Source organism: Arvicola amphibius, chromosome 3 (genome assembly GCF_903992535.2).
Source record: "Arvicola amphibius chromosome 3, mArvAmp1.2, whole genome shotgun sequence".
NCBI lineage: Eukaryota > Metazoa > Chordata > Mammalia > Rodentia > Cricetidae > Arvicola > Arvicola amphibius.
Genome location: NC_052049.1, coordinates 69,238,544 through 69,262,923, shown reverse-complemented (window position 1 = coordinate 69,262,923; position 24,380 = coordinate 69,238,544). Strand labels below are relative to the sequence as shown.

At 37.1% G+C, this 24,380-nt stretch overlaps 1 protein-coding gene across 6 annotated transcripts in view; it reads left to right on the top strand.

The window, feature by feature from the left end:
• The window catches only part of Kiaa0825 (KIAA0825 ortholog), a 471,157-nt gene that overhangs the window by 130,762 nt on the left and 316,015 nt on the right, over positions 1–24,380 (top strand). For all 6 annotated transcript variants that reach the window (XR_005284771.1, XM_038324188.1, XM_038324189.1 and 3 more), the window contains exons 7-12: positions 2,034–2,128; positions 7,531–7,758; positions 8,877–9,142; positions 10,505–10,655; positions 12,917–13,107; positions 15,593–15,775. Coding sequence is in view for 5 of the 6 variants with exons in the window: in XM_038324188.1 (XP_038180116.1) it covers positions 2,034–2,128; positions 7,531–7,758; positions 8,877–9,142; positions 10,505–10,655; positions 12,917–13,107; positions 15,593–15,775 (1,114 nt within the window). In the remaining variant the exon portion in view is untranslated. The remainder of the gene's footprint in view (positions 1–2,033; positions 2,129–7,530; positions 7,759–8,876; positions 9,143–10,504; positions 10,656–12,916; positions 13,108–15,592; positions 15,776–24,380) is intronic.

Sequence of the window (24,380 nt, the reverse complement as noted above, 5' to 3'; positions counted from 1 at the left end):
ATTATGCTATGTAATTTATCATCCTATACTAACTCCAAGCAACAACAACAAAAAAATGGTAGATGTAGATGGAGCGGCGGGGCTGCGTCCTGCCACCCGGCTAGCTTTATACCCGAACTAATTACATGGAAACTGTATTCATTTAAACACTGGCTGGCCCATTCTCTTGCTTTAACCCATATTTAGTAATCTGTGTAGCACCACGAGGGGTGGCTTACCAGGAGAGATCTTAACCTGCGTCTGTCTCGGAGAGGAGAAGCATGGCGACTGCGTATGGCAACAGCTTGAAGCATCTGCCTTCTTTCTCCCACAATTCTGTTCTGTCTACTCCACCTAACTATGTTCTGACCTATCAAGCCAAGCAGTTTTCTTTGTTAATTAATCAATGAAACAACAGATATACAGATGACCCTCCTCCATCAGGTAGACAATACATGATTTATTTAATCAAACTCTGGTTAAGGCAATCTTGATGGAAAAGTGGAAGGTTTTTTTCTTGTATTGAGTTACTAAATTTTGCACCATGGAAAGAGTTCCTTCATTATAAAACTTAACATAGCAAAAATAATTCCATTTTAAGAGTTAGTGTCCATTTCTGTCCCAGTGTTTTTGTTTTTCTAATTAACCATTGTTAATAATTACTGAAAGCATACTTGTTCTCCTGCTATACCATTATGTTTCTATGCATTCTGTTCTTGATGATAATGATGATGATGATGATGGCGGCGGTGGTGGTGTATGTGTGTGTGTGTGTGTGTGTGTGTGTGTGTGTGTGTGTGTGTACATGTGTGCAGGTACATGTGCATGTTTTTGTGTATGAGTAGAGGTTTCAAGCCAACAATGGGTGTCTTTCTTAATTTCTCTCCAACTTATTTAAATTTTCCATTTGTGTTTATTTGTGTGTGCCTGTATGTGTATGGATGTTTACATTCCAGAGCACACATGTGGAGATCAGAGACAACTTTTAGGAATTCTTTCTGTCTATGATTTAGGTCATGGGAATCAAACTTAGATCATCAGACAGTTGTCTTTACTTGCTCAGCCATCTTGCTGGGTCACCATATTATTTCTTTCAGACAGTCATTGAATCTGGAACATTACAACTGAGCTACACTAATTGGCCAGAAAGCCCGTTGGATACTCTGTGTCTGCCTCCCAGTGCTGAGATTATAGTCATGGGCTCCAGGCACCTGGTTGTACATGGGCGCTGGGGATCAATGTGAAGTACCCAATCCTGTGTGGCAAGTACTTTATAAATGGAGCTGTTTCTCCGGCCCATCTTTCAAGAAAGTGCTAGTATTTTATGTGACCCCATCAGTTTTAAGTGTGGTACTTCAACTGTGACTTCTGTGAAGCCCAGGCTGATTTCAGACTCACAAAGTGTTTTCAGCCTATACCACCACACCAGACAAAATTGAACTTTTAAAATTAACAAGGAAGTTAATAATAATTTTTACTCATATGTCATCCTGTATTGTCAACATGAATATAGAGGAAGGATCTTTATTCTGCAGGTTATACATGCATGTATGCCAGATAGGAATATAATTATAAGCTGTTTAATTTCATCAAGTTGTATATTTAAAAGGGTCCTCTACCTTGTATATGCCTGGATAATTACAATACTGCCACCAGCTTGTATCTTACTGACTATATTCCCTATTAATACACACACACACACACACACACACACACACACACACATATGTTTATATGTAATTACCGTGTATGTGATTTTCTGTGTAATTAGTACATTAATCACATCTAGACTAGTTGGTTCTTTTGAAAAAACATTTATTCACTAATATGTATGTGTGCATGCCAGAGTATATGAATGTCCATTATGTGCATGCAGTCCCTGCAAGGGACAAAAGAGGGCATCAGAGTCCCTGGAACTGGAGTCACACTTGGTTCTGGACCTCCTGAAGTGCCGCGAACAGTCCTGGACCTTCTAGAGGAGCAGTAAGTGCTACAGCCCAAGTTTGTTCTTTTTAAATGAATGCTTTTGTATTTATTTCCTTCTCTTTGTTTAGGAATAGTGAAAAAATCTGATAAGGAAGCCATGGGAGAGAAACATATAGCAAATGAAATCAGTGTTCCTCCAGAGCCATTATTACCAGTTAAAGAGGTAAGACTTTATTCACATATAACATGGTTACATCTCTGTAACTCTGTTGTGTATCAAAATATTTGAGTTTTTCCTTTGTTTCCAAATAATCTTGATTGAAATTTCCCTCAGAAGTTTTTGGCAAAAATTCAGAAGAGTTATCATCAAGTAACAGAAGAGCAGCTGCTGATGAGAGTGGGAAGTAATCTGTGTGTACTGTTCGCGGGAATGGAAACCGGGCAGCCCCAAGGGAGATCAGTGTGGTGTTCCCTCCAAAAAGAAGAAGGATAACTTTCCTGGGCCACTCCTTAGATCACCACACAATGTAGCTACCTATTCACTTTCCTGTCTCCATTTGCAATAGTCAAGTGATAGACACACTTTAGGCACTTGTCAGTAGCATGGATGAATGAAAACAATATAGATTTATTCACACAATAGATTTATTCATTCATATTGGTTGCTCACCTTCCTGGACATAGGGGGAGTTGGGAGGACCTTGGACTTAACATAGTGAAGAGAATCCTGATGGCTCTTTGGCTTGGAGAGGGAGGGAGTGGGTGTATGGGTGGAAGGGAGGGGAGGGAAGGGGGAGGAGGAAGGGAGAAGATGGAAATTTTTAATAAAAAATGAGAAAAAAAAAGAACAAAGTTTCATGATGCATTATAGATACAAGGCTTTTGAAAATGTAAGGAACAAAGAAAATAGGCTCAAAGAACATGACAGTTTGACCAGTTCTTTGTTTGTTTATTCAGTATGTATGGAACTAGAGATTATCACATTAAGTGAATAAGCAAGACTCAGAAAAACAGATCTTTTCTCTCAAAATGTGGATTCTAGATTAGACAAGTCAAGACTTGTAAGCAGAATGGTGTCGAACTTGAGTAAAAGAAGATTAGCTAGAGATGAGGGGTGAAAATATGAAAAGAGAATAAAAATGAATATGATCAAAGTACTTTGGATAAGTATGAAAAGATGTCATAAGAAGACCAATAAATTGGTACAAGTAACCAACAATTTGAAAATTTTTTTTTTTTTTTAACAAAAATCAAGTCTCATTGTTCTTTTGCACAGTCAGGTTCATGAGAATGATATAAAAACAGAAATCAAGAAACTTTTGTTCCTATCTTGGCTCAGAGTCTGTATTTTGAGAATGTGAACTGTAGGTAACCATTACAGAGTGATAAGTGCTGATTTTTCCAAGGAGAGGCATGAAGGTCTGAACAGATGTCTTTATTTACCTGTTCAGGGTGCGTTGCCATGCCTCTGCTCTGTTCTGTGTTGTAGAGAACCATATCGGCCAGGCTCCCCTGCCTTCTAGATTGTGGGAATGTCTGTATAATTAAAGATATTGATGAAATATTGGAGGGCAGAAGTTGCAGAGAAAAATTGGGATTCGCTATCTTCTACCTCTGTGATCCTGTGGTCATGCTGTGGCTCCTGGCTACACCACATTCTGTATGTGACTATAGTTCCTCATGGCAGCTGTGCCTTGACATAGCCTCTTTCTCAAAGCACAGTGACTTGTTTGCTTTTTTAGTCTTGGTGTGATTGTGATTTGCTGTTGTGTTGTGCTTCATAGTCACCTAGGTTACTGTAAGTTACTTTGCATCACCGTGACAAAACACCCAACAGAAGGTACTTAAGGGAAGAAGAATGTATTTGTTTTATGATTTCAGATTTCAGATTTCATCCCATAACTGGTGTAGAAGTATGACAGTAGAAACATCTCGGTCCCTGTCAGCAGGAGCCTGATGTGGCTGATCACATCATTGTGGCAAACAGGAAGCAGACAGTGGGACAGGAAGCATCCCAAACCATTACAATCCAAGGACATTTCCTTAGTGAGCTACTATGTCCTTTATAACTTACTATATCCTACCTTCTAACATTTCACTAGCTTCCCCAGAAAACAGCTCCTGGGAGGGAGGGAGCAAGTATGATCCTTTGAAAACCACTGCTGCAGAGGGATGCTGCAATCATTCAAGTCACACAAGTATTAAACTTTCCTCTTGAAATTTCGTACATGGCTTCTGCTTTCTCAATTAATGCTGAGTAATACACTGTGTAAATATTTTAAAAGACCAAAGTCTATATAGTTGATAACAGTTCTCAGCCTAGAAAGCAAAGGGTATGGTTAGGAATACTCAGAAGGATACATAGTGCTTCAACAACAACAAAAAGAAAATCATACTCAGCAAGAATCTAGCATTACATAATAGGAAACAGGATTCAGTAATTCCTGAGTGTTGTGCACGGAAAAGAAAGCCACTCAGTTTTCTCTTGTTTTCTTGGATTAACTAACAAATGTTCTTTATTTTAACTGGAACGTGTGTGATACCAAATATCATATGGGAAGAAAAGAAACAAGCAATCTTTCATGAAAACATAGACTTTTAGAAGATAGTTTTAGGACATAGAGGTTTGCAGTTTCCTTTGTATGGGTAGATTTATATCTTTATTTCTTCTTTTTGGAGCAGCATTCATATGGCCAGCATATTACAGTCACATATCACTTATAACAGGAAAAGATCATCCCTGTGCAGACAGAGAGCAAAACTTAGACAGGGATAGGGAAAGTGACTGCAGCCATAGCAATCAGTAACAATTCACCAAATATGTTTTTTGCATAAATGGAAGATTTTTTTTGTGCTCCAATAGAGAAATAAGCAAAAAAGATGAGGGCTTTATAGTTTTTCATTTTTACACATGTAGTTTCCTTTAGCATATTTATCATTAATGTGTCCCATAGAAGTTGCTGTTATACCACAGGCTGTAATTTTTCTACCTCTAGTGACCTATTCTTGATACCTGCATTCCAGGTGGAAGGAAAGAACAGATACCTGAGAGTTATCCTCCAATCTTCACTTATCAGTAAGGAGATTAAGTTATTGGTTAATTGTACTCAACTATAATTGAGAGATGGGTTTAAGCTCTATGTTGCTATAAGATCAAATAAACTTTAGATAGAAAAGTTCAGTTACATTTTAGCTATAGAAAAAGAGGAGCTATTATTTTGACAATAGATTTGTAAACTCATGAGCTGTATAGAAACCATCTTTATTATTTTCTATAGTTGTATAAAATGTGTAAATATGATGTTAGCTAAAAGTATAACATATTAGGCTAATTATTCTAATCTTAATAATTCATAGGTTTATCCTGATTCATGTGTGTGTGTGGCAAGTGAAAATACCTGTGGGCCAGGTTATAGCAGTGAAAGTCAGAGCACAGTGTCCAGCAATCTATTCTTTCCCTATACCGTGGGCCAGGTTATAGCAGTGAAAGTCAGAGCACAGTGTTCAGTCCTCAAGAAAAGTCATCAGGCTTGCATAACAAGTTCATTTGCCCCTGTCTTACCCCACTGAGCCATCTCAAAGTCATGATTGCCACAGTCTTAGACTGAAAGGGACATGGACCATCCAGTTCAACTCACTTTTCTAGCTTAAAACTCTGATATCAAGAAAAGCAAAAAATCAATCAGGGACTTAGGGTCTAGGGTCTACTTTTTAGAAGATTTTTATTAGATTTACTTTGTGTTTTATGTGGGTAGGGGAATGTTACGTGCACATGCGTGCAGGTGCTGGAGAAGGCCAGAAAGGAAGGCACTGGATTGCTGGAATTGGAGTTGAAGGAGCTGTGAACCACCTGATATGGGTGTTGTGAGGAAACTCTAGTCCTCTGTGAGAGCAGCAAACACTCAGCTGCACAGTCATTTCTCTAGCTTTCATCCCATAGTCTTCGGTATTTGGAGCAGGTAGTGTGTTACTATGGACAAGATATGCTAAAACAGCTTGATTTCTAAGCATAGCCTTAGTGTGTTACTACACATTGTTTTAGTACTTTTGAGATCATTAGGAAACTTGGGGATGTCTACGTTCACAGATATATTTCCATATTAGAGCTAGACTAAAGTTAAAAAAAATTGAACCAAGTGTGCCAATTACTTTTTGTTAATTTGACACAAGCTAAGGTATTCTAGGAAGAGGGACGCTAACTGAAGGTTTGCTTACATCAGATTAACCTGTAGATGAATCTGGGAGGCATTTTCTTCCTTGCTGAGTGATGTAGGAGAAGGCATGCCATTGTGGGCAGTGCTACCCCTTGTCATAGGTTCTATAAGAAAGTCAGCTGAGTCAGCCGCAGAGAGCAAGTCAGTGAGCAGCACTCCTTCATGCTTGTAGTTGTCTGCAGGTTCTTGCGCATTCTCTTCCCTCAGTGATAAACCGTGATTATTTTGTGTGAGCCAAGTAAACGCTTTCCTTCCTAAGCTGTATTTGGTCATGGTGTTTTATCACAGTAATGAAAACAAATTGGGGCATCAAGATTATAACATTCAATTTTCATTTTGCTTTAAAAGAGAAACCACAAGGAGTTGGATGGGTAGAGAAGTGGATGATCTGGGAAGACAGAGGAAGTAAAGAATGTGATCACAATATATAGGATAAAAAAACTTAAAATGTAAAATAAAACAAAAAGAAGACAAGCTATCCAAAGGAGCTACTTATGAGCATAGAATATAAAATAAAAATCTACTGTGAAGCCACTAAAGACAAAGCATGATTGGACACCGGTGATGCTCCTCCCACATTCAAAGCAGTGCAGACCACTTTACTTCCTCATTTTTTATAACAAAACAAAGAGCCTACCACTTTGTGGTGGAGAGACTTAATGAAATTCTAAGCAAGTTAAAACCAGAAAGGTGCAATGTGTGTTTTCTCTGAGAAATTCATTTTATTGCTGTTTCTCTTTTTAGCTTGTCTGGAATCCTGAGATTAAAAGAGAAATCAAAGATTGAATATTAAATGCTAACTTATGTTGCACTTCTAGTTAACAATAAACTTTAAAAAGACTATAAAAATCTAATTTAGACTTTATTAAACATATTGGATTTAAAGGTTTTATGTGATAGATTGTAACTGTAGCTTTCAGCTCTCATTAAAGATGGTTTTATTGAACAATTATTAAATTATTAAATTTTGAAAAGGGTTTTTGATTAAATCCACTGAGGAATTAAAGTGATATGTCAGCATGTTGGTGTGTGTAAAGAATGGACATATTTGTGTCTATTGCTTCATACACAGGGTGATATTCTTCAGGTTTTAAGAATGGCTTTTAGACTATATCAAAAGGGTCTTTTATTAAACATGTTGAATGAAAGTAATAATTTTATATCAAGCTATTTGTTCCTAAAGTAAAAATTAATATGAATTTGATCTTTTTTTTGTTTGTTTGTTTGTTTTTTGTTTTTCGAGACAGGGTTTCCCTGTAGTTTCTAGAGCCTGTCCTGGAACTAGCTCTTGTAGACCAGGCTGGCCACGAACTCAGAGATCCGCCTGCCTCTGCCTCCCGAGTGCTGGGATTAAAGGCGTGCGCCACCACCGCCCGGCCTGAATATGATCTTATATTCATATATCTTTTAGGCTGCATTGCTAGAGTTTGACTGGAGAAATTTATTTAAAGAGAGCTCTCTTGCCATGGGACACTGCATATCAGCAGCCATTGAAGATTTTTCCACGAAGGTTCTCCAGCAGGAGCAAATGGAAAGAACCTCAGCTGTGAGTTACACTATGAACCTTGTAAATGTCCCAAAAGTTTGGCGAGAAGGTCACATATTTCCCGAGGAGGAACAACCAAAGCAAGTTGCCAAGGCAAGTATCAGAGGAGATTGCTTCAAACTGCTGCTGGCAGGTGTGGCATTACTTTTATTTGTCTTTTGTTTCTGCAAATGTAAGGATTGTAAATGTAGCCTACAGATCAACTGGTGGTGTTCCTTGGAAAGGACCTGGTACCCGGACATATTAGTTTTCTTCTCTGGTATCTATACTCCAGAACTACCAAAATGGACGTGTGTGTTTTTGCTAACATTTGCCCTTTTATTCTGAGACAACCCAAAAGAAGGTCTCAATAAGTTGGGCAGTGTTGACAAAGTTGGAATGACATTAAGAGATACTCCACACCTACCCCTCTGTGTGATGATACTCCGCATCCACCCCTCTGTGTGATGATACTCCGCATCCACCCCGCTGTATGATGATACTCCACACTCACCCCGCTGTGTTATGATACTCCACATCCACCCCACTGTAGATACAGCAGCCAGTGATGGGTGTTCTTAAGAGTCCCTACTTCATTCTCCGTTTGCCACCTGAGCCTCTAGACCCTTCTTGGGGGACTCTCTTGCCTAATCAGATATAGAAGCAGGCTGTGCCTTCAGCCCCTCTACCATTAAAGAAAGCAGTAGATAGTGAATAATGAAAAGAGACACAACTCTTCTGAAACATCCTGGCTATTTACCCAAGTGACAAATCTACATGATATTTGTTTCTGTTGCTTGTAGATTATTTAAGCCAAACTAATAGTCTTTGTATGATTTAGTAAAGTATATTTGTATATAGAAATTCAGTAGATGCAAATTAGGGCAAGTTCAAAAGTAATGTGAAATTAATATCAGGGATACATATTATTTTGAGTCATGTTGACTACACATAAAGGGACTGTCATGTAAAGCTGACTCATGACTTTTTCATGTCTGTCTGGTGAGCATAAGGTTTGAAGGTTATATATAGAGAGACATCATTTTGGTATTTCCTTATTTGACATGAAACATTTAACTTTCTACAACTGAGAAATTGATTGTTATAAAGCTGTGTCATTATATTTATGTTTGATGCCAAATTCATTATTTAGGAATTTGGCTCTTCTGTACATAAATTACACAGTGCTGTCAGAATATAAATAACTCAGTGCCACGTTTATTTCTCCCTAGTTTTGTTCTGACATCATGGAAAAGCTGGACACAATGCTCCCACTGGCTCTGGCATGCAGAGATGATTCTCTCCAGGAAATTAGGGGGAACTTCGTGGAGGGCTGCTGTAAAGTGGCAACAGCTGTCCTGGAAAGACTGCAGGAAAGAGGCAGGGAGGTGCCTTCCAGAGCACCCCTGAAGAACCTGCACACCCTCCTCTCCACGGCAGCCTATTTATCCCAGCGTTTCATGCAGTATGATAATCTGATGAGAGAGACAACTAAGAAGTGAGTATCTTTTACATTAAGTTTATGTTCATGCTTAAGGAAACATGCACTCTTCAGACTTTAGAAAATTAAAATCATTGAGAAAATAATAATAATATGGAGGATTATTTTTATCTTTCTTGATTAGGAAATGTTTAAAAGGTCAAACATGGGTTACATTAAAGTAGATGTGTAGATAATAACAGAGACAACCCCAACTAAAGACATGCACAAAAGAGGGCAGCCATGATCTGCATGTTGTTTTGACAAGAATTTTACCCCATCCCTTCCATAAGTTACATTAAACTGACCACATAGAAAAGGGAAATTAAGCTTGCTTCTGTCCCACATATAAACATTTGTGAAATATTCAGTTCTTGCTTCTGCTTCTAATCCAACAGGCTGTTCGGAACTGCCAGAGTGAATAAATGCATTTTAATCCCTCTTAGTGCCTAGTGTAAACATATTGCAGGACATTTATTTAGTAATAAACTATCCATAATATTTAAGAAGAAGCATCTGCCAATCTTAATTCTCATGCACTAGTAGTCTAAAAATACAATATGTTTTCTGTATGGAGATAAAAGTTGCCATGGGTACTATCAAGCGTTCTTTCTGGTTACACTTGAAGTTTGTAGAACTTATCATGGATCCTTGAAAGGAACATGTGAACTTACAAGTCCAGCGCAGTCCAAGAGCCTCTGCTATATTCTTTATACAGCCTGCATAGTCTCTTAGCTATGAAATAGGGAAGTGTGATATAAATAGCTGAAGATAAAAGCGAAATAAATTTGGCTCAATGTAAGATACCGTTACATTATTTTTTAAATTCTCATAAGTAGTCAGATGTTGTGATTCATACTTGAATTTATAAACAAAATATGCCAGAAATCACTTCATTTCAGTAGACTATTTAAAAACAGTTTATGAGATAATTGACATCTCCAAAATTACAATTTTTAAAAAATAAAAAGTGTGTTTATGGGATGTGTGATAGCTTTAGAAAAGTTGATTCTGACAAGTGTGTGTTGCTCTTCGGTAATAATGATAACCTAATTCCTAAATAATTCACTGATCTCTAATAATAGGCTTACAAAGAATACTTTTAGTTTTGAATGATGTATTGACAATACAGTTTGTCTTGAGTTGAAGTGCATATTTGTAGAACAGCAGATGTACCGTTTTCAAAGGACTTGCAAAACAAAGGCTAGCTCCCCACACCCACTTTTCTTTTTGGAAAGTGAATGTGGATACAGCCTTCAGCTTTGGGAGGAAATGAATGATTGATATCTAATAATAAAAACCATTTGTAGTGCTGGAGGTTGTTACCTCCTACTGCACAGGCCTTAAATCTCTGTCTCTTTGATCATTCCCTCTGAACAGACCCATATTCCTGGTGCCTGTCCAGCGGTATCAGGAATTCATCAACACTCTACAGTTTCAGCTTACAGATTACTGCATCAGAGTTTGTGCTACAAGCATTTTACAGGATGCTGAGAGCCACCACTGGGACGACTACAAAGCTTTTTATGAGGTGTGAAGTTAAGTTTACTATTTGTCCTTTTTACACAAATATGTTTTACTGCCTACCTGCTTTCTGGCTAATTAGAAACATGAGCTCCATATTACTAAAACACGAAGGCTGTTAGGATAATATTTTTTAAATATTGGATTTGTATGTAGGAAAAACACTGTCTTTGGAAACCTGAAATAAATTAGACATCAGAGCTCTCCTTCTGCTTGAAAGTAAAAATAACTTGATTTGAGCTGCAGGATTGCAGCACTGTGTAAACTGGGGCATAATGAAATTCAGCGGCAACACAGATAACAAGGGCTAAGCTCAGTCCTCCCATATAGGTGTCCTAGCCTCTCTTTCTACACAGATAACAAGGGCTAAGCTCAGTCCTCCCATATAGGTGTCCTAGCCTCTCTTTCTACCATGTCCTTTCATCTTGTTTAATAAATAGTTGTTATTAAACAGCTTTACTTTTATGTTTATTTTTTTACTTCTCATTCTTAAGAGTGCATTTTGAGACCCATCTTAACATTTTATGCTTTACTATTTTAGCTCATGTTTTGAAATCCCAAATACCTACCAAATTAAAGCCCAAATAATCCCCCCAATATAGCCAAACTGAGAATTAATTAAAATTCTTTATGACCAGGATTTAGTAGTTTTTTCCACTCAATCCCACAGATTGTATGTAGATCATATAAAATTTGAAATTAATTCCATGCAAGGGTAAAGTATATTTAAAAAAGACATTTGAGGTTTAAAAGTTTCAATGACCAGACTCGCCTTTATTTTCCATAGTACCCTTTCTTCTGGATCACAGCTTATGATTGTCATTTTCCTTGATTGTCTGAACCACTATGGAGTATTTAGAAGAAGATAGTGTGCTTTTATTCGACAATCACTCTTGCCATTTCTAGGCATTAATAAACTATATTAATTATAACACTGCTTGGTCAACAACTTAGGTGTATTCCTACCTAGCTCTTATAACTTAAATTAACCAATTTCTATTAATATGTGTATCACCACGAGGCTGTGGCTCCCCAGTAAGGTTCTGGCATCTTTCTCCTTCAGCAGATAAATGGCATATCCCTGACTCCCTCTACCTTCTTTCTCCCTGCATTTAGTTTAGTTTCCCCACCTAGCTCTATTCTGCCCTGCCATGGGCCGAAGCAGCATCTTTACTAACCAATGGTAGTAAAACATATTCACAGCATACATGGGGAATCCCACATTAGCCCTTGGCAAAAGCAGAAACTTCTTAGATAACACTTGAAACTATGCTGGTGGACACAGCAGATTGCAAAAGAGACGTGATTAGAGATGAAACAGAAAAATGTTAATGGCTTATGTTTTGATATATTAACATAATAAAATTAGCTGTGAAGCATGCATTCTTTACTTCCTATTTTAGATCATCTTGATCTGGTTTGAAGAAATGAGTTCAAATACCTGCCCCCAAGCATGTTGCGCAATTAATGCTTGCTTGTAAACCTTTTGAGGCAGGCTGCACTCTCCTTACTTCCTATTCCCTTTGGCCCAGCCACTGCTGAATTTCCTCCTGAAGTCAGACAAAAGTTAGTACACAGATGAGATCTATGGAAAAATGGCGGAAGTGAGATTTTGACCCTGTGGAAGTATGTAAAATAGTAAAATAGTGATAATAGGCACCTATACTTTACAAAATGGTGTAAGATTGGATTACTGTTTTCTGTTACTAGCATAAAATATTGTTAAAATACCATTAATGAAGTGGCTTACTATACTAATGTACTAAATAGTTGAGCATCACACTGGGGTTATTGAATGTGCCTAAGAGTTAGTATGTGGGTTTGTTTTTTAGTCGTCTTATTCCATTATAATACAGAACCTGAAAGATTTTTAAAATTAACTCAGTTATGCTAATTGTCTCAGAGAAAAGTTCCTCCATAAACAATTGAAACAGATTTTAATTTTGATAATCAGCATTACTTGTTAAGCAACTACAAAGCTGATGTCTAAAAGTAGATTTTAAAAGGCAGGTTAAAACCAGGTAGGTCAAGAATATGCTAGGTTTATTCTTTGCAGTCTGGATTTACACGAGAATATCTCATTTGTAATTGAAATAAAACATATGTTCCTTTGTCAATAGGATATTTGACAGCTTGTCAAAACATTCTTGGTCATCTAGCTGACTCTCCAATGATTTCCTCTCAGCCTGAACTAATTAGGTTCCTAGGAAGCAAATGGACATGTTGGGAGATGTGATTCACTTGTTTAATGTGTGATGATTTTGCCAGGGGGAAAGATGCTCCTTTTCTGTCCAGATGTGGCATTACTTCAGCTGGGCTCTACGTCATGATCTCTGGACCATACTGCCCGCTAAGCTGGCCCAGGAGATTCTGGCAGGGGTCCTGGAGAAGTCGTTGTGTCTACTTGCCTCCAGATATGCTCAGGCATGTCCCAGTCCTAAGAGAACGGCACAGATAAGGTAATGAAAGCTGGTCTTCAAGGAGACTACTTTAGAGATCAGCTTGTAAAGCAAAATGCAATTCTGAAGCCCGAGACAAAAACTTGTGTGTTCAGCGTGTTTCTGACATCCGAGAGGTGGGGCGCCTGTTCTCCTAAGGCATTATATACAAAAGTGGAGCTTGGACCCAAGTGACTTCCCTGCTCCTTCTTCCCTTTGCAAGCATTACAACCCACTTGCCTTTGGGAAGTATTCCCACACATGACAATAGGTCAAATGGACACAAGAAGGTAAGAGCACGTTAAGGCCATGTAGGAGAGAAAATTACCATGCTGAGGTGGAGTTGCATGCCTGACCTTGGTCCACTAAGCTACCAAGGGATTTTAGCCTCTTATTTAATTAGTTTCTACACTTTGCAAGCCAAGCAACTATTTCCATTAAGGAAACCTCTTCATTTAAAACACATTCTAGCCTAGTGTGGTGGCGTACATCCTTAATCCCAGCACTCAGGATGCAGAGGCAGGCAGATCTCTGAGTTTGAGGCCTGGTCTGTACAGTTCCAGGAAAGCCAGAGCTACACAGAGAAACTCTGTCTCAAAAAATCAAATAACAACAATAATAAGAAACATAGTCTAATTTATTGTCCTGACTTTCCCTTTATTTTTCCTTTTGCACTTCTGTATATTATTGAAAGCCATCTGAAGAAAACAAGATGCAAAAGACACTAGGCTTTAAATAAAAGACTGAATTAGAATGCAATTCTAGTATTTTTGGCATTGAGTACTATGCAGTTGAGCTTAAAGATAACATTGAGCTACATGGGGAAAGATTTGTTTTTATAGATACTTGGCCTAAAGTGACAAAAACCGGGATGCAGGTATGAGATGCTGTTTTCAAATATATTTTAGTAAGAACTACAGACATCAGAGACTTCCGTGTTTTTTTTTTTCTGTATTTTTGACAACTGGAACCATTTTCTAATCGTGTTCTTGTAAAGCACACTGTGATTTGAAGGGATTTTAGGCCCTGCCACAGTGTTTTGCACAGGCTGTTTTGAATTACTGATGAAGCCATTTTAAAAAAAAGGAATTCTGGAATATAGATGTAAACTTCCTTTTCAAATTAAAAAATACCTTTACTCTCTTTCTTATGAACAGAAATCTCTATTGGCTGCAGTGTGGCTCATCATTACAAGATATTTATATTATCAGATTTGCTGTTAGCTCATGAAATAAACAATATATTTAATTAGTTAATAGTGCTCTAGAAACTTTGGCTTTTTGTTCTTGATGATTGCACAAAATTGTTATAGAAATCTAGAATTATTACTTCTAAATTTTCTCTGTAAAAGATGTGAATATTTGTATTTGAGAGATAAAGAATAAAACAGCATTATTATGGAAATCAAAATATGTATGTGTGTCTTGAATTAGAAACTATTAACAATTAGAAGAAAGTAAAACTAAAATAAAACTTTAAAAGTGATTATTGGTAATTACTGGTGATTATTGATAATTGCCAGTTATTATTGACTACTAAGCTCTAGTAGTCTCCAGATAACATATGGCCAAAGTCATATATATGATTTATGCATATGTTATATATTACTAATATATACGTACCTTTCACACATTGTATTCATAGGTTGAGATGTTGGGCCTCAAAATATATGTAGAATTGTTGTGTGCTGATTACAATAAAATGCACTTAAAATTTTAAAGAAATGTCACATGAGCAATAGAAATAAGAATGGTGATAAGATAAATAATACAGTCTTATTTCACAAATAAATATAATTTTAGGAATTTATGAGTCTATAAGCATCTCAGCTTGTGCCTGGGTTGTCATGTCTTCCTACCTCTGTTTTCCTAGGAGAGCCTGTTTTCTGACCTTCTGAGTTCTTTCAGATAACTTATGTGTGGATAGCATGGAGACATGTTCTGCTATCGAACACTTACCTATGATGTGCGTGTGTGTGTGTGTGTGTGTGTGTGTGTGTGTGTGTGTGTGTGAGATAGTTCATTTTTCTTTTCAACCAGCTCCTATTTTCTCAAATTAATTTCAAGGCCTTCCTTCTGGAAGAGAATTCTGATAATGCAATGCAAATATTTTTTCATAGAGGATTCTTATGTGTAACAATAATAAATAAAGGAGAGATTATGAATTTGGGAGGAAGCACAGCAGAAGTTGAAACAAGAGAGGGGGGAAGAGTTATTTACATTCAATATTCATGGATGAACTTCTCAAAAAAACTATTAAAAACAAATAAAACAGCATTGCAGCTCTTGCCATTGCTAAAAGCAATTGTGTTATGAGCCATCCAACTCCTGAGCATTCAAAGGTGTCTTGACACTTCCTGGTTTAGGTCTATCTGTGTAGATGCCTCTGATGTCTAACTTTACCTTTCTATTCTTACATATGCTTAAGATGCACAGAGAAGTGTGTATACAACAAGCAATAACACTATTTTACTTAACATGATTTTTTTTCTCTCTCTTTCCAATAGACTTGATGTCACGACAATCTTAATATGCACTGAGAACTTATTATGGTCAGTTTGTACTTCTGTACAGGAAATTTTGAATCCTCATGAGTATAACAACAATAAAATTTTTAAAATTCATACTCATTGCAGCAACCTCTTTACAACATTAGCAATTTTGACATCACCACTAACAGAATTATATAAGTAAGTATCAAATATGTTTTGTCATACCTGTTATTGAACTCTATATTAATACTAAGTAGAAGTACTCTGCAGTACATTTTAATATCATGAATTGAGATATTTTATAAATTGAACATTAACAAGTCCTCAAAGGTATTTAGTCACTCCAAATATGCTTTATGTCCATTGGTCAGTCCTATTCAGTGAATAAGTCCTTGATACATTTTAAGGTTCACCTTTTTGACTTTCTGTTTTTTGAAACCATCTTACTATATGGCCTTTACTGTCTTCAAAGATGAAATCCTTCTGTCTTCTCCTCCTGAGTGCTAGGATGACGAGCTTGCTCAGTCATGCCAAGCATTGACTTTTACTTTTTGAGTAGGGTCTGTCTGTCGTCTGTCTGTCTGTCTGTCTGTCTGTCTATCATCTGCCTGTCTGCCTATCATCTGCCTGTCTGTCTGTCTTATCTATCTCCTACCTATCCTTCCATCCATCTATCTGTCTGTATCTAATAATTTCCAACTTTTTAAAAATTTATTTTGTCTATATTGGGGGGGTATACACAGGTGGGCACTGGTGCCTTTAAGTCCAGAAATTGCCAGATTCTCTGAAACTGAAGGTTGTAAGCTGCCTGATGTTAGTGCTGGGAATTGAATTTGTGTCTTCTTCAAGAGCAATATTCTCTTTTAAGCACTTAGCTGCAGGCAGAGGCTGCTTGTTTATTTCCCATCTTCCAAGGCATGAAATAATCACACTGAAACTATATTAATTATAACATGCTTGCCTAATCATTTAAGTGTATTGCTAGCTAGCTTTTATATCTTAAATTAACCCATTTACATTATTTTATATTTTACCACAAACCTCGGGGTTTACTGGTAAGGTTCCAGGGCATCTGTCTCCTTCAGCAGCTACATGGCATCTTCTTGATTCCGAGTTCTCCTATATCTCTGCTTGGAATTCCCGCCTTGCTCTATTCTGCCCTGCTGGTAGGCCAAAGCAGCTTTATTCATTAACCAGTGGTTCACAACATACAGAGGGGAATCTCACATCACTGAGCTGTCTCCTAAGCCCTAGTAATTTACACTTTTTATATGATAAAATTGGTTCTAATTTAAAAATACACAGTTTTTAAAAAATTCTAAATATGCTCAAATTTGAACAAGATCTAATGGCTCCATACTTTCCATAAATCTGCCATATCTTAACATTAGGTTTTAATGTCTTAACAGTAATGGCACATAGAGGTGGATTGATAATTATACTAAAAAGTAAAATACATTTCTTATAAATAAAAGTAAAATATAAAAATTCAAACTACTTTTAATTTCAATTTATCTTGATTCTAATAGGAACCCTTGGAATAGATCTTACAAACAAACTTTAATATCATTTTAAAAATTACCCATTAAAGTATTTGTTTTTATATTCAAAGATTAAGCCGGGCGGTGGTGGCGCACACCTTTAATCCCAGCACTCGGGAGGCAGAGGCAGGCGGATCTCTGTGAGTTCGAGACCAGCCTGGTCTACAAGAGCTAGTTCCAGGACAGGCTCCAAAGCTACAGAGAAACCCTGTCTCAAAAAACAAAAAACAAAAAACAAAAAAAAAAGATTAAATAATTATGTATTCTTACTGTATTGAACAGTATTAAAATGTCACATAATATTTATATTACTTAGGATAAATTAGGCAGAATGCTTCTTTTTGTGAATTCTCGTTAGAGTGATACACAGATTTTTCTTCTGAAACACTCTGAGCTTACATGGCCGATGGCCTATGAGTAATTACCAGCTTTGTTTTCAGCTCCGCTCTGGCTTGAAGCATACCCATTTCTAGCAGGTTCTTCCTTCTTACAAAACATGCTGAGAACTTGTTTATAATCAGAAAACTGTTTGAGAGAGGAGGAGGAGCAGCGGGAAAAACCAACATAAGTTTGAGATTATATACAAATGACTTACAATATAAAAAGCTTAAATTTGAAGCCCCTAAAAAAATCCTAGTAAAATAAATTGATTTACCATAGATGAAAAAATTGCTATGCTTTCAGTTCATCTCAGAAAAAGGCTTTGTGAAAATCAGGAACCACCTGACAAATTTCATGGATTGGTCATGGTGAGCAATATTGAGTTTCATGGTTTCTCACAGATGAATTGAAAAATTTTAACCTCCAAATGCATTTGCAAAACAATAAATTATGATCACAGATTGTATATTTTAATAGTAATAATGAGACATACATTCATTATTTTTAACCTATGGCATTTTGAAACATTTTTAACTATTATGCTAGTACTCAACTCTGAGATTTGTGTAGTTGTAACCTCACTCAGCAAATTCAAATTGCTAATTTCAACCATGATTGTGGAACATTTTGTTACAAACACGGCCTCTAGATTTACATAATATAAAACATGGGTCTATGTCATTTCATGAATGAGCAAACCCCTAAATATATTTTCATGGTTTTGAAAGTTCTCAATGCCAAAATATTTACAAACTTTATCTATTTGTGTTGATTCAGTTTTTGTTATTATCTTGGAATTTGAATCAAATCTTAGAATGCATTTTGTTTTTTATAACAAGAGAAGTCTATAACACAGTGTGTTCTTCATCAAGAAGGGAGATATGTGTTTTTTGTAAACCCTATTGGCTTTCAAGTCCCTTTACATAGCTGAGATATGACATTATCTGATTATTAACATTCTAAGAAAACCCTCTCTCTAGCTCATGATGAAAATTACACCATATGCTTTAAGGACTTGGGGAAGGAAAAGTAAGAAAAGATGTTGAATATTGAATGTCTTGAACTGTACCTGCCACTGTCACTTGGCATGACATGTCTTGTAAGAGGGGGTCTGCCTTTGTTTCCCGTGGTTCTGACAGATAAGCTGAGTTTGTTCATTCTGAGCCTAGTGTTGAACCACTAATTCCCAGGGCAATGATACATAATTTTAAAATCTTTTCAGGAAGAACAAAACATGTTAAAAATGTACATTCTTTTTTAAACTTGTCTTCATGAATTGGTTAAAACAAAACACTATTCCTTGCACAGCCCTGTGGTTATATGCAAGGGTCACAACAGTGAGCTATTAAACTGCCCACAAGCAATTTTAGAAAAGGTTGATAAATTCTGACTATTAAAATTAAATACTACTTATCCAAAATGTCATATGTCATAGCAAAATGCCTAATTTACAGGAAGTTAGTAAGTAGGTAATTCCAACATTTAGTAACATCGAACAGTGGCCTTTGAGTATAAATGTTGGCATACCAGTCAGAGCTTAGCATCCTAAGAAAGAGGAAAGGTATAGACTCATATCGGAGTGCATCTCAGAGGGTTCATGTGCCTTTTCAGTCACCACATTCCAATGTATCCCAGGGTTGTTTACCCAGAGCTCTCTTTAGAAGCCATGCTAATGTGAGGTCCTTGAGATTATGGCCATAGACTGTGTTTTTTCAAACTGTTTCACAGTCCCCACTGAAAGGCGTATTTTCAATTAAAACTTCTTCATCTCAAGAACAAATGACATATTTGGAAAAACAGGCAATTCTTTCTGTTGAGTACAGTGTATGCTTAAATGAAATGTTAAGCATATGATCTTATGACCCAGCCATAAAAGCGCATGTGCATACCATAAATTAAAAAATAAATTGTGTGGAAATGAGCATAGCAGTATATTTCTCAGTAGAACAAAGTTGAAAGAACCCCCACACCCATGAACAGATAAACAAGACTCAAGGTAAACCTATGAAGGAGTACTATCCTACAATATAAATGAAATGGCATTTTGAAACATGCCGCAGCAAAAATGAGCCACAAAAGCAGTATGGTGAGTTTTAAAAACATAGGCATTTCATTCTTTAGGAACATGAAGCCTGGGCAAATCCGTAGACACAGGAATCAGTGTGGTGAAAAAGACAGAGCAAGTAGGAAGCTAATGGATTTGAAGGTTAAACCATTCTTGAATGTAATAGAAACTTTAACTGCATACATTAAACCTGTAAATGTTGTGATATTTGAATTATATATCTAAAGCTGCTAAAAAGAATCTAGGTTAGCCTGGTATATAATGTTGCATGCCTTAGGCTAAGCCAAGAATATTGCAGGTTTTATGTTATTCTCTGCTACATAAAAAAACTTGTCTTAGTTGGGAAAAGTATTGACTAAAAGGAAAAGTACTTAAAATTTGCAAAAAAAAAAAGTGCTTGACAATGCAAAATGATTCCCAAAGAGAAGTTTCTTATCTTAACAATTTTGTTTATAAGGTCAATGCATTTGTATTCTTCCATCATAGTATTACTTGGATAATATCTGTAAAAAAAAAAATAGAAAAATACAGCACCTTTGTAAGCCAGCCTAATAAAGTAGAGCATGAGAAATAGCTGGATATTGGTTTTGGAGATAGCCTGGATGCTGCACCTTCTTCTGGTTGGCTCTGCTGTATATGGCATTTCTTTCTGTCCTCTCCTTGACAGATGGCCTCTTCCCATCTGCCCTTGGCAGTGTGCTCTTCACACATGGACATGTAAACCCATTTTCCTCTCTTCGTCTACTCATCCCGTTTCCATCCTGTACCTACTATGGATTGTGTATTTTCATAGTCATTTTCTGATTTACAGTCATATTTGTTGATGTCAGGGAGCTATTTTTCCTTTGAGAATTGCAATCCGCCGCATGAGCAATAGAGAAAACTACCTTTTCCTATAAGTGCCTTACTTTGACCCTGATACATTGGCATTTAAACATCATATGACCAGAGAAGACATTTTATTATATTTATTCTTTCTTTCTTTCTTTCTTTCTTTCTTTCTTTCTTTCTTTCTTTCTTTCTTTCTTTCCTTCCTTCCTTCCTTCCTTCCTTCCTTCCTTCCTTTCTTTCTTTTGTTTTGTTTCTTCAAGATAGGGTTTCTCTTTGTAGTCCTGGGTGTCTTGGAACTCACTGTATAAACCAGATTGACCTCAAACTCAAGAGATCCGCCCATCTCTACCTTGTTGTAAGGAGGAGGCCACTAGTTAGTTCCCAGCTGCTTAGCCCCGAAATAATCACGCAGAAACTATATTAATTAAATCACTGCTTGGCTCATTAGCTCTAGCTTCTTATTGGCAAACTTTTACATATTAATTTAACCCATTTCTATTAATCTGTGTATCACTGCATGGCTGTGGCTTAGCGGCTAAAGTTCTGGCAGGGCTACATGATTTCTCTCTGACTCCACCTTCTCTCTCGCAACATTCAGCAACATTCAATTTTCTCACCTATCTCTGTTTCCCTATAGCTCTGCTATAGGCCCAAAGCAGTTCCTTTATTAACTAATGGTAATCACAGCATACAGAGGTAAATCCCACATCGCCACCTCCCAAATGCTGTAATGAAGGTGTGTGCCAAATACCTTGCTTAGTTTTTTTTCTTGAGGCACGATCTTGCTAGTAGCCTAGGCTGGCCTCAGACTTACAAATGACACTTCAAAAAGAGTAAAGCAGTGATTTGGATTCCATTTCAATGTTGAAGTGTTTGATTGGACTAGTGATTGCACTAGTGAGTGATTGGACTCATGATTGTAGGGCCATCAAAAGGGCCCACATAGCTTTAATATTCCATATTATCTCAATATTTCATTTTTAACTTAATTCTTTTTCCAAGACCGTGTTTTTCTCTTGGATTTTTTTTTTGTGTTTGCTTGCTTGTTTGTTTTCAAGACAGGGTTTTGGATTTCTTTTTATATTTAACATGTCTGACGAACCAGGCTCTGAGCTATGCAGGGATGAAAGAACGTTGACCTAACCCCATCCACTTTCCACTTTTCTCTATCGAGATACTTTAACTCCATTATGGAGGTGTAGTCTGTTAGCATCATATTTGGAGCACAGCCAGATTCCAAGTGGCACAGGCCAAGCATAAGTCCAGCTTTTTAGCGCTTGGTTGTTCTCACTTCTGAGGTACCTTGGATTTATTTTATCCCAGCAACTGAATACATGAGCCCAAGAACAGGTCTATGTGTTGGGAAAGAAAAAACAAATAAAGATTGTTGTGATAAGGGCCACTTGTTTCCTGGGAGCCCAACAGCTTAGATCCGAAATAATCACTTGTCTTCTTCTACTACCCATGTCTCTCTTTGGGTCCTCATTGCTAACTCTTACATCTTAATTTAACCCATCTTCATTAATCTGTGCATTGCCATGAGGTTGTGGCCTACCAGCAAAGTTTCAGCTCATCTGTCTCCAGTGGCAGCTCCATGGCTTCTCCTTTACTCCACCCTTCTTTCCCCCAGCATTTACTTTATTTTTCCCTGCCTGTGTCTATTCCCTGCGCAGGCCCAAGACAGTCTCTTTATTAACCAATGATATTCACAGCATACAGAGTAGAATCCCACACCAAAAGGTAAGCGAGTAGCATGCACAAAGATCAGAGAAGCAAAAGAAAATGAATCTAGGCTAGAGTGTCAAATGCAATAGCCTAGGCAGTGTGGTGTGAAGGTACAGGTATGGGGCCTGGCTCCCTCATCCTGGAGGAAGGACATGACATGCTTATCCACCCTAAACAAAGCTCTCTTTACGTTCTGTATTAATTTGTAAGCACTTAGCAATATTTCAGGTATTTAAATTTCATTTATAAAGATATTATTGGAGAAAATGTAACTATAGATTTTAAAGTTGTATTTTATGCTGTGATGTAAATTATTCAGAATATCATCTCTTTAGCTGTAAACTGAATGTCATTAGAGGTTATCTAATAGCAAATTCATAATTTCATCCCCCCATTGAGTTCATGAACCAATTTTCACCCGCTTATACTCTCCAGAATAATGAAACTAATTTGGGCTCTTGCTGTGGAATTAAATGCTCACACAGATCACACCCCCTCTGAGACCATAAACATCTGCCATAACAGCCTCTATAGTCAAGTAACCTTACTCCTGCCAGACTGAGGGATCTGTAGGTTCAGTAAAAGAGAGGAGGTTCTGACAAAAACACCCAGCTAAATACTGTGTTTTATTTGGATTTAAATTTAAGAAAAATTGGTAATAGTTAACCATTCCACTATTATTAGATCCTGTATTGTTTTTTTCTGCTGTTGAGGATAAAATTGCAAGTTAAGTATCTATTTCGACTGTTAGGACTTTCGTAGCATTTCACAGCACCTTACATCTGTTCTCATAGAAGCACCTTTCCTTTCCTGAGCTTTTGTTGACATTGAAACATGGTCCTGCATATGTATCATTTCACAGAATCCTCACACGCACTGTAATGGTCCCATTCTACAAGCTGGAAAACAGAGGCTAAGTAAGATGTCAAAAATATGATAAATCTAGTGATAAAATCTTCACTAGATACAAACTCTGTTTGGTTCCATTTCTCCTACATGTGATAAGTACTGCTCAATAACCCTCAGCTACTCTCTCCTAGGGGCACAGAGAAGATAAAATATACAATAAAAATGAAGGGAAAAAAGTAAATGTAAAATGACTGGCGGTAGAGCTAAGTCCTATGACAAGGCTTAGTAAAAGGTGGTCAGGAAGAGAGGGTGACAAGAGATATGTTGCACAAGAGTGTCATGGAATACACAACAAAGAAAATCCTCCATTCCAAAGACACTGGTGCTCACGATGATGGCGAGGGCATGTTGCATGAGGCACCCCGACATTTCTGGACAAATAGGGACTTACGCAAAGGGCTCAAAAGCATACAAAAAAGTAGAAATAAGCTTTGATAATCTATGTGTGTCTTATGACGTCCTTCATCCTGGACTGCCACTTTCTCTGAGGCTATTTTTTTTTTACAAACCTTTACTGCATCTCCTTTTCCTTAAACAGCATCTTCTTCTTACATCCTCACCACTGCATGTCTCTTCCCTCCAAACTCAGCTGGCCTCTATCAGACTTTGTCCCACAACTAGATTATCACTTAAAGATTTTGTACCTGCTGACAACTACAACATTTGACACTACAGGGAAACTCCTTCCAACTTTCTCAACTTTGTTCATCTCTTTGACCTTGCCTTTCCCGTATTTCCTCAGCAGGTAGCTCTGCCTTGTACTTCTCTGAGAGGAGAGAGTCCATTATGCATTCATTTTATCCTCTCATCCTTTACTCTGGTCCTGTCATCTTCATCCCATGGGATTTAGGCAGCCACTCTACTAACATCCATCCATAATAAATATTTTCATTCCAATTTACCCCTACATTTCTTGATATGCTTTTGATTAATGTGTTTATTTCCTTAGCTATGGTACATATTTCAGCTAAGCTCCTGATAATTTTTTGTGCCATTTTGTGGCCTATGTCTGTGAAGTATAGTTTCTATCTTCTGCCTCATGGTCATTTCTCCCATATTAAAAGCATCTTCCTTTACTCTTGTGCTGCACTTATATCTTATTACAGTGTGTCCTACTGCTCACTCAGTCACTGCAGCTTGGTTTCTCCATCTGCAGCTAAACAAACAAGGACTGCGACACTCATGTGCATGTTATGACTAACCCCAGGAGAATATTCTTTTACATTTTCTGCAGTTGTTCACATTGTTATCCATTTTTTCTTTCCCAAGCCTCACTAACATAATGTTCTCCTGGCTCTTTGCCTTTTTTTTGAATTTTTTTCCTTCTGTCTAGTTTTTAATACTTTTTCTC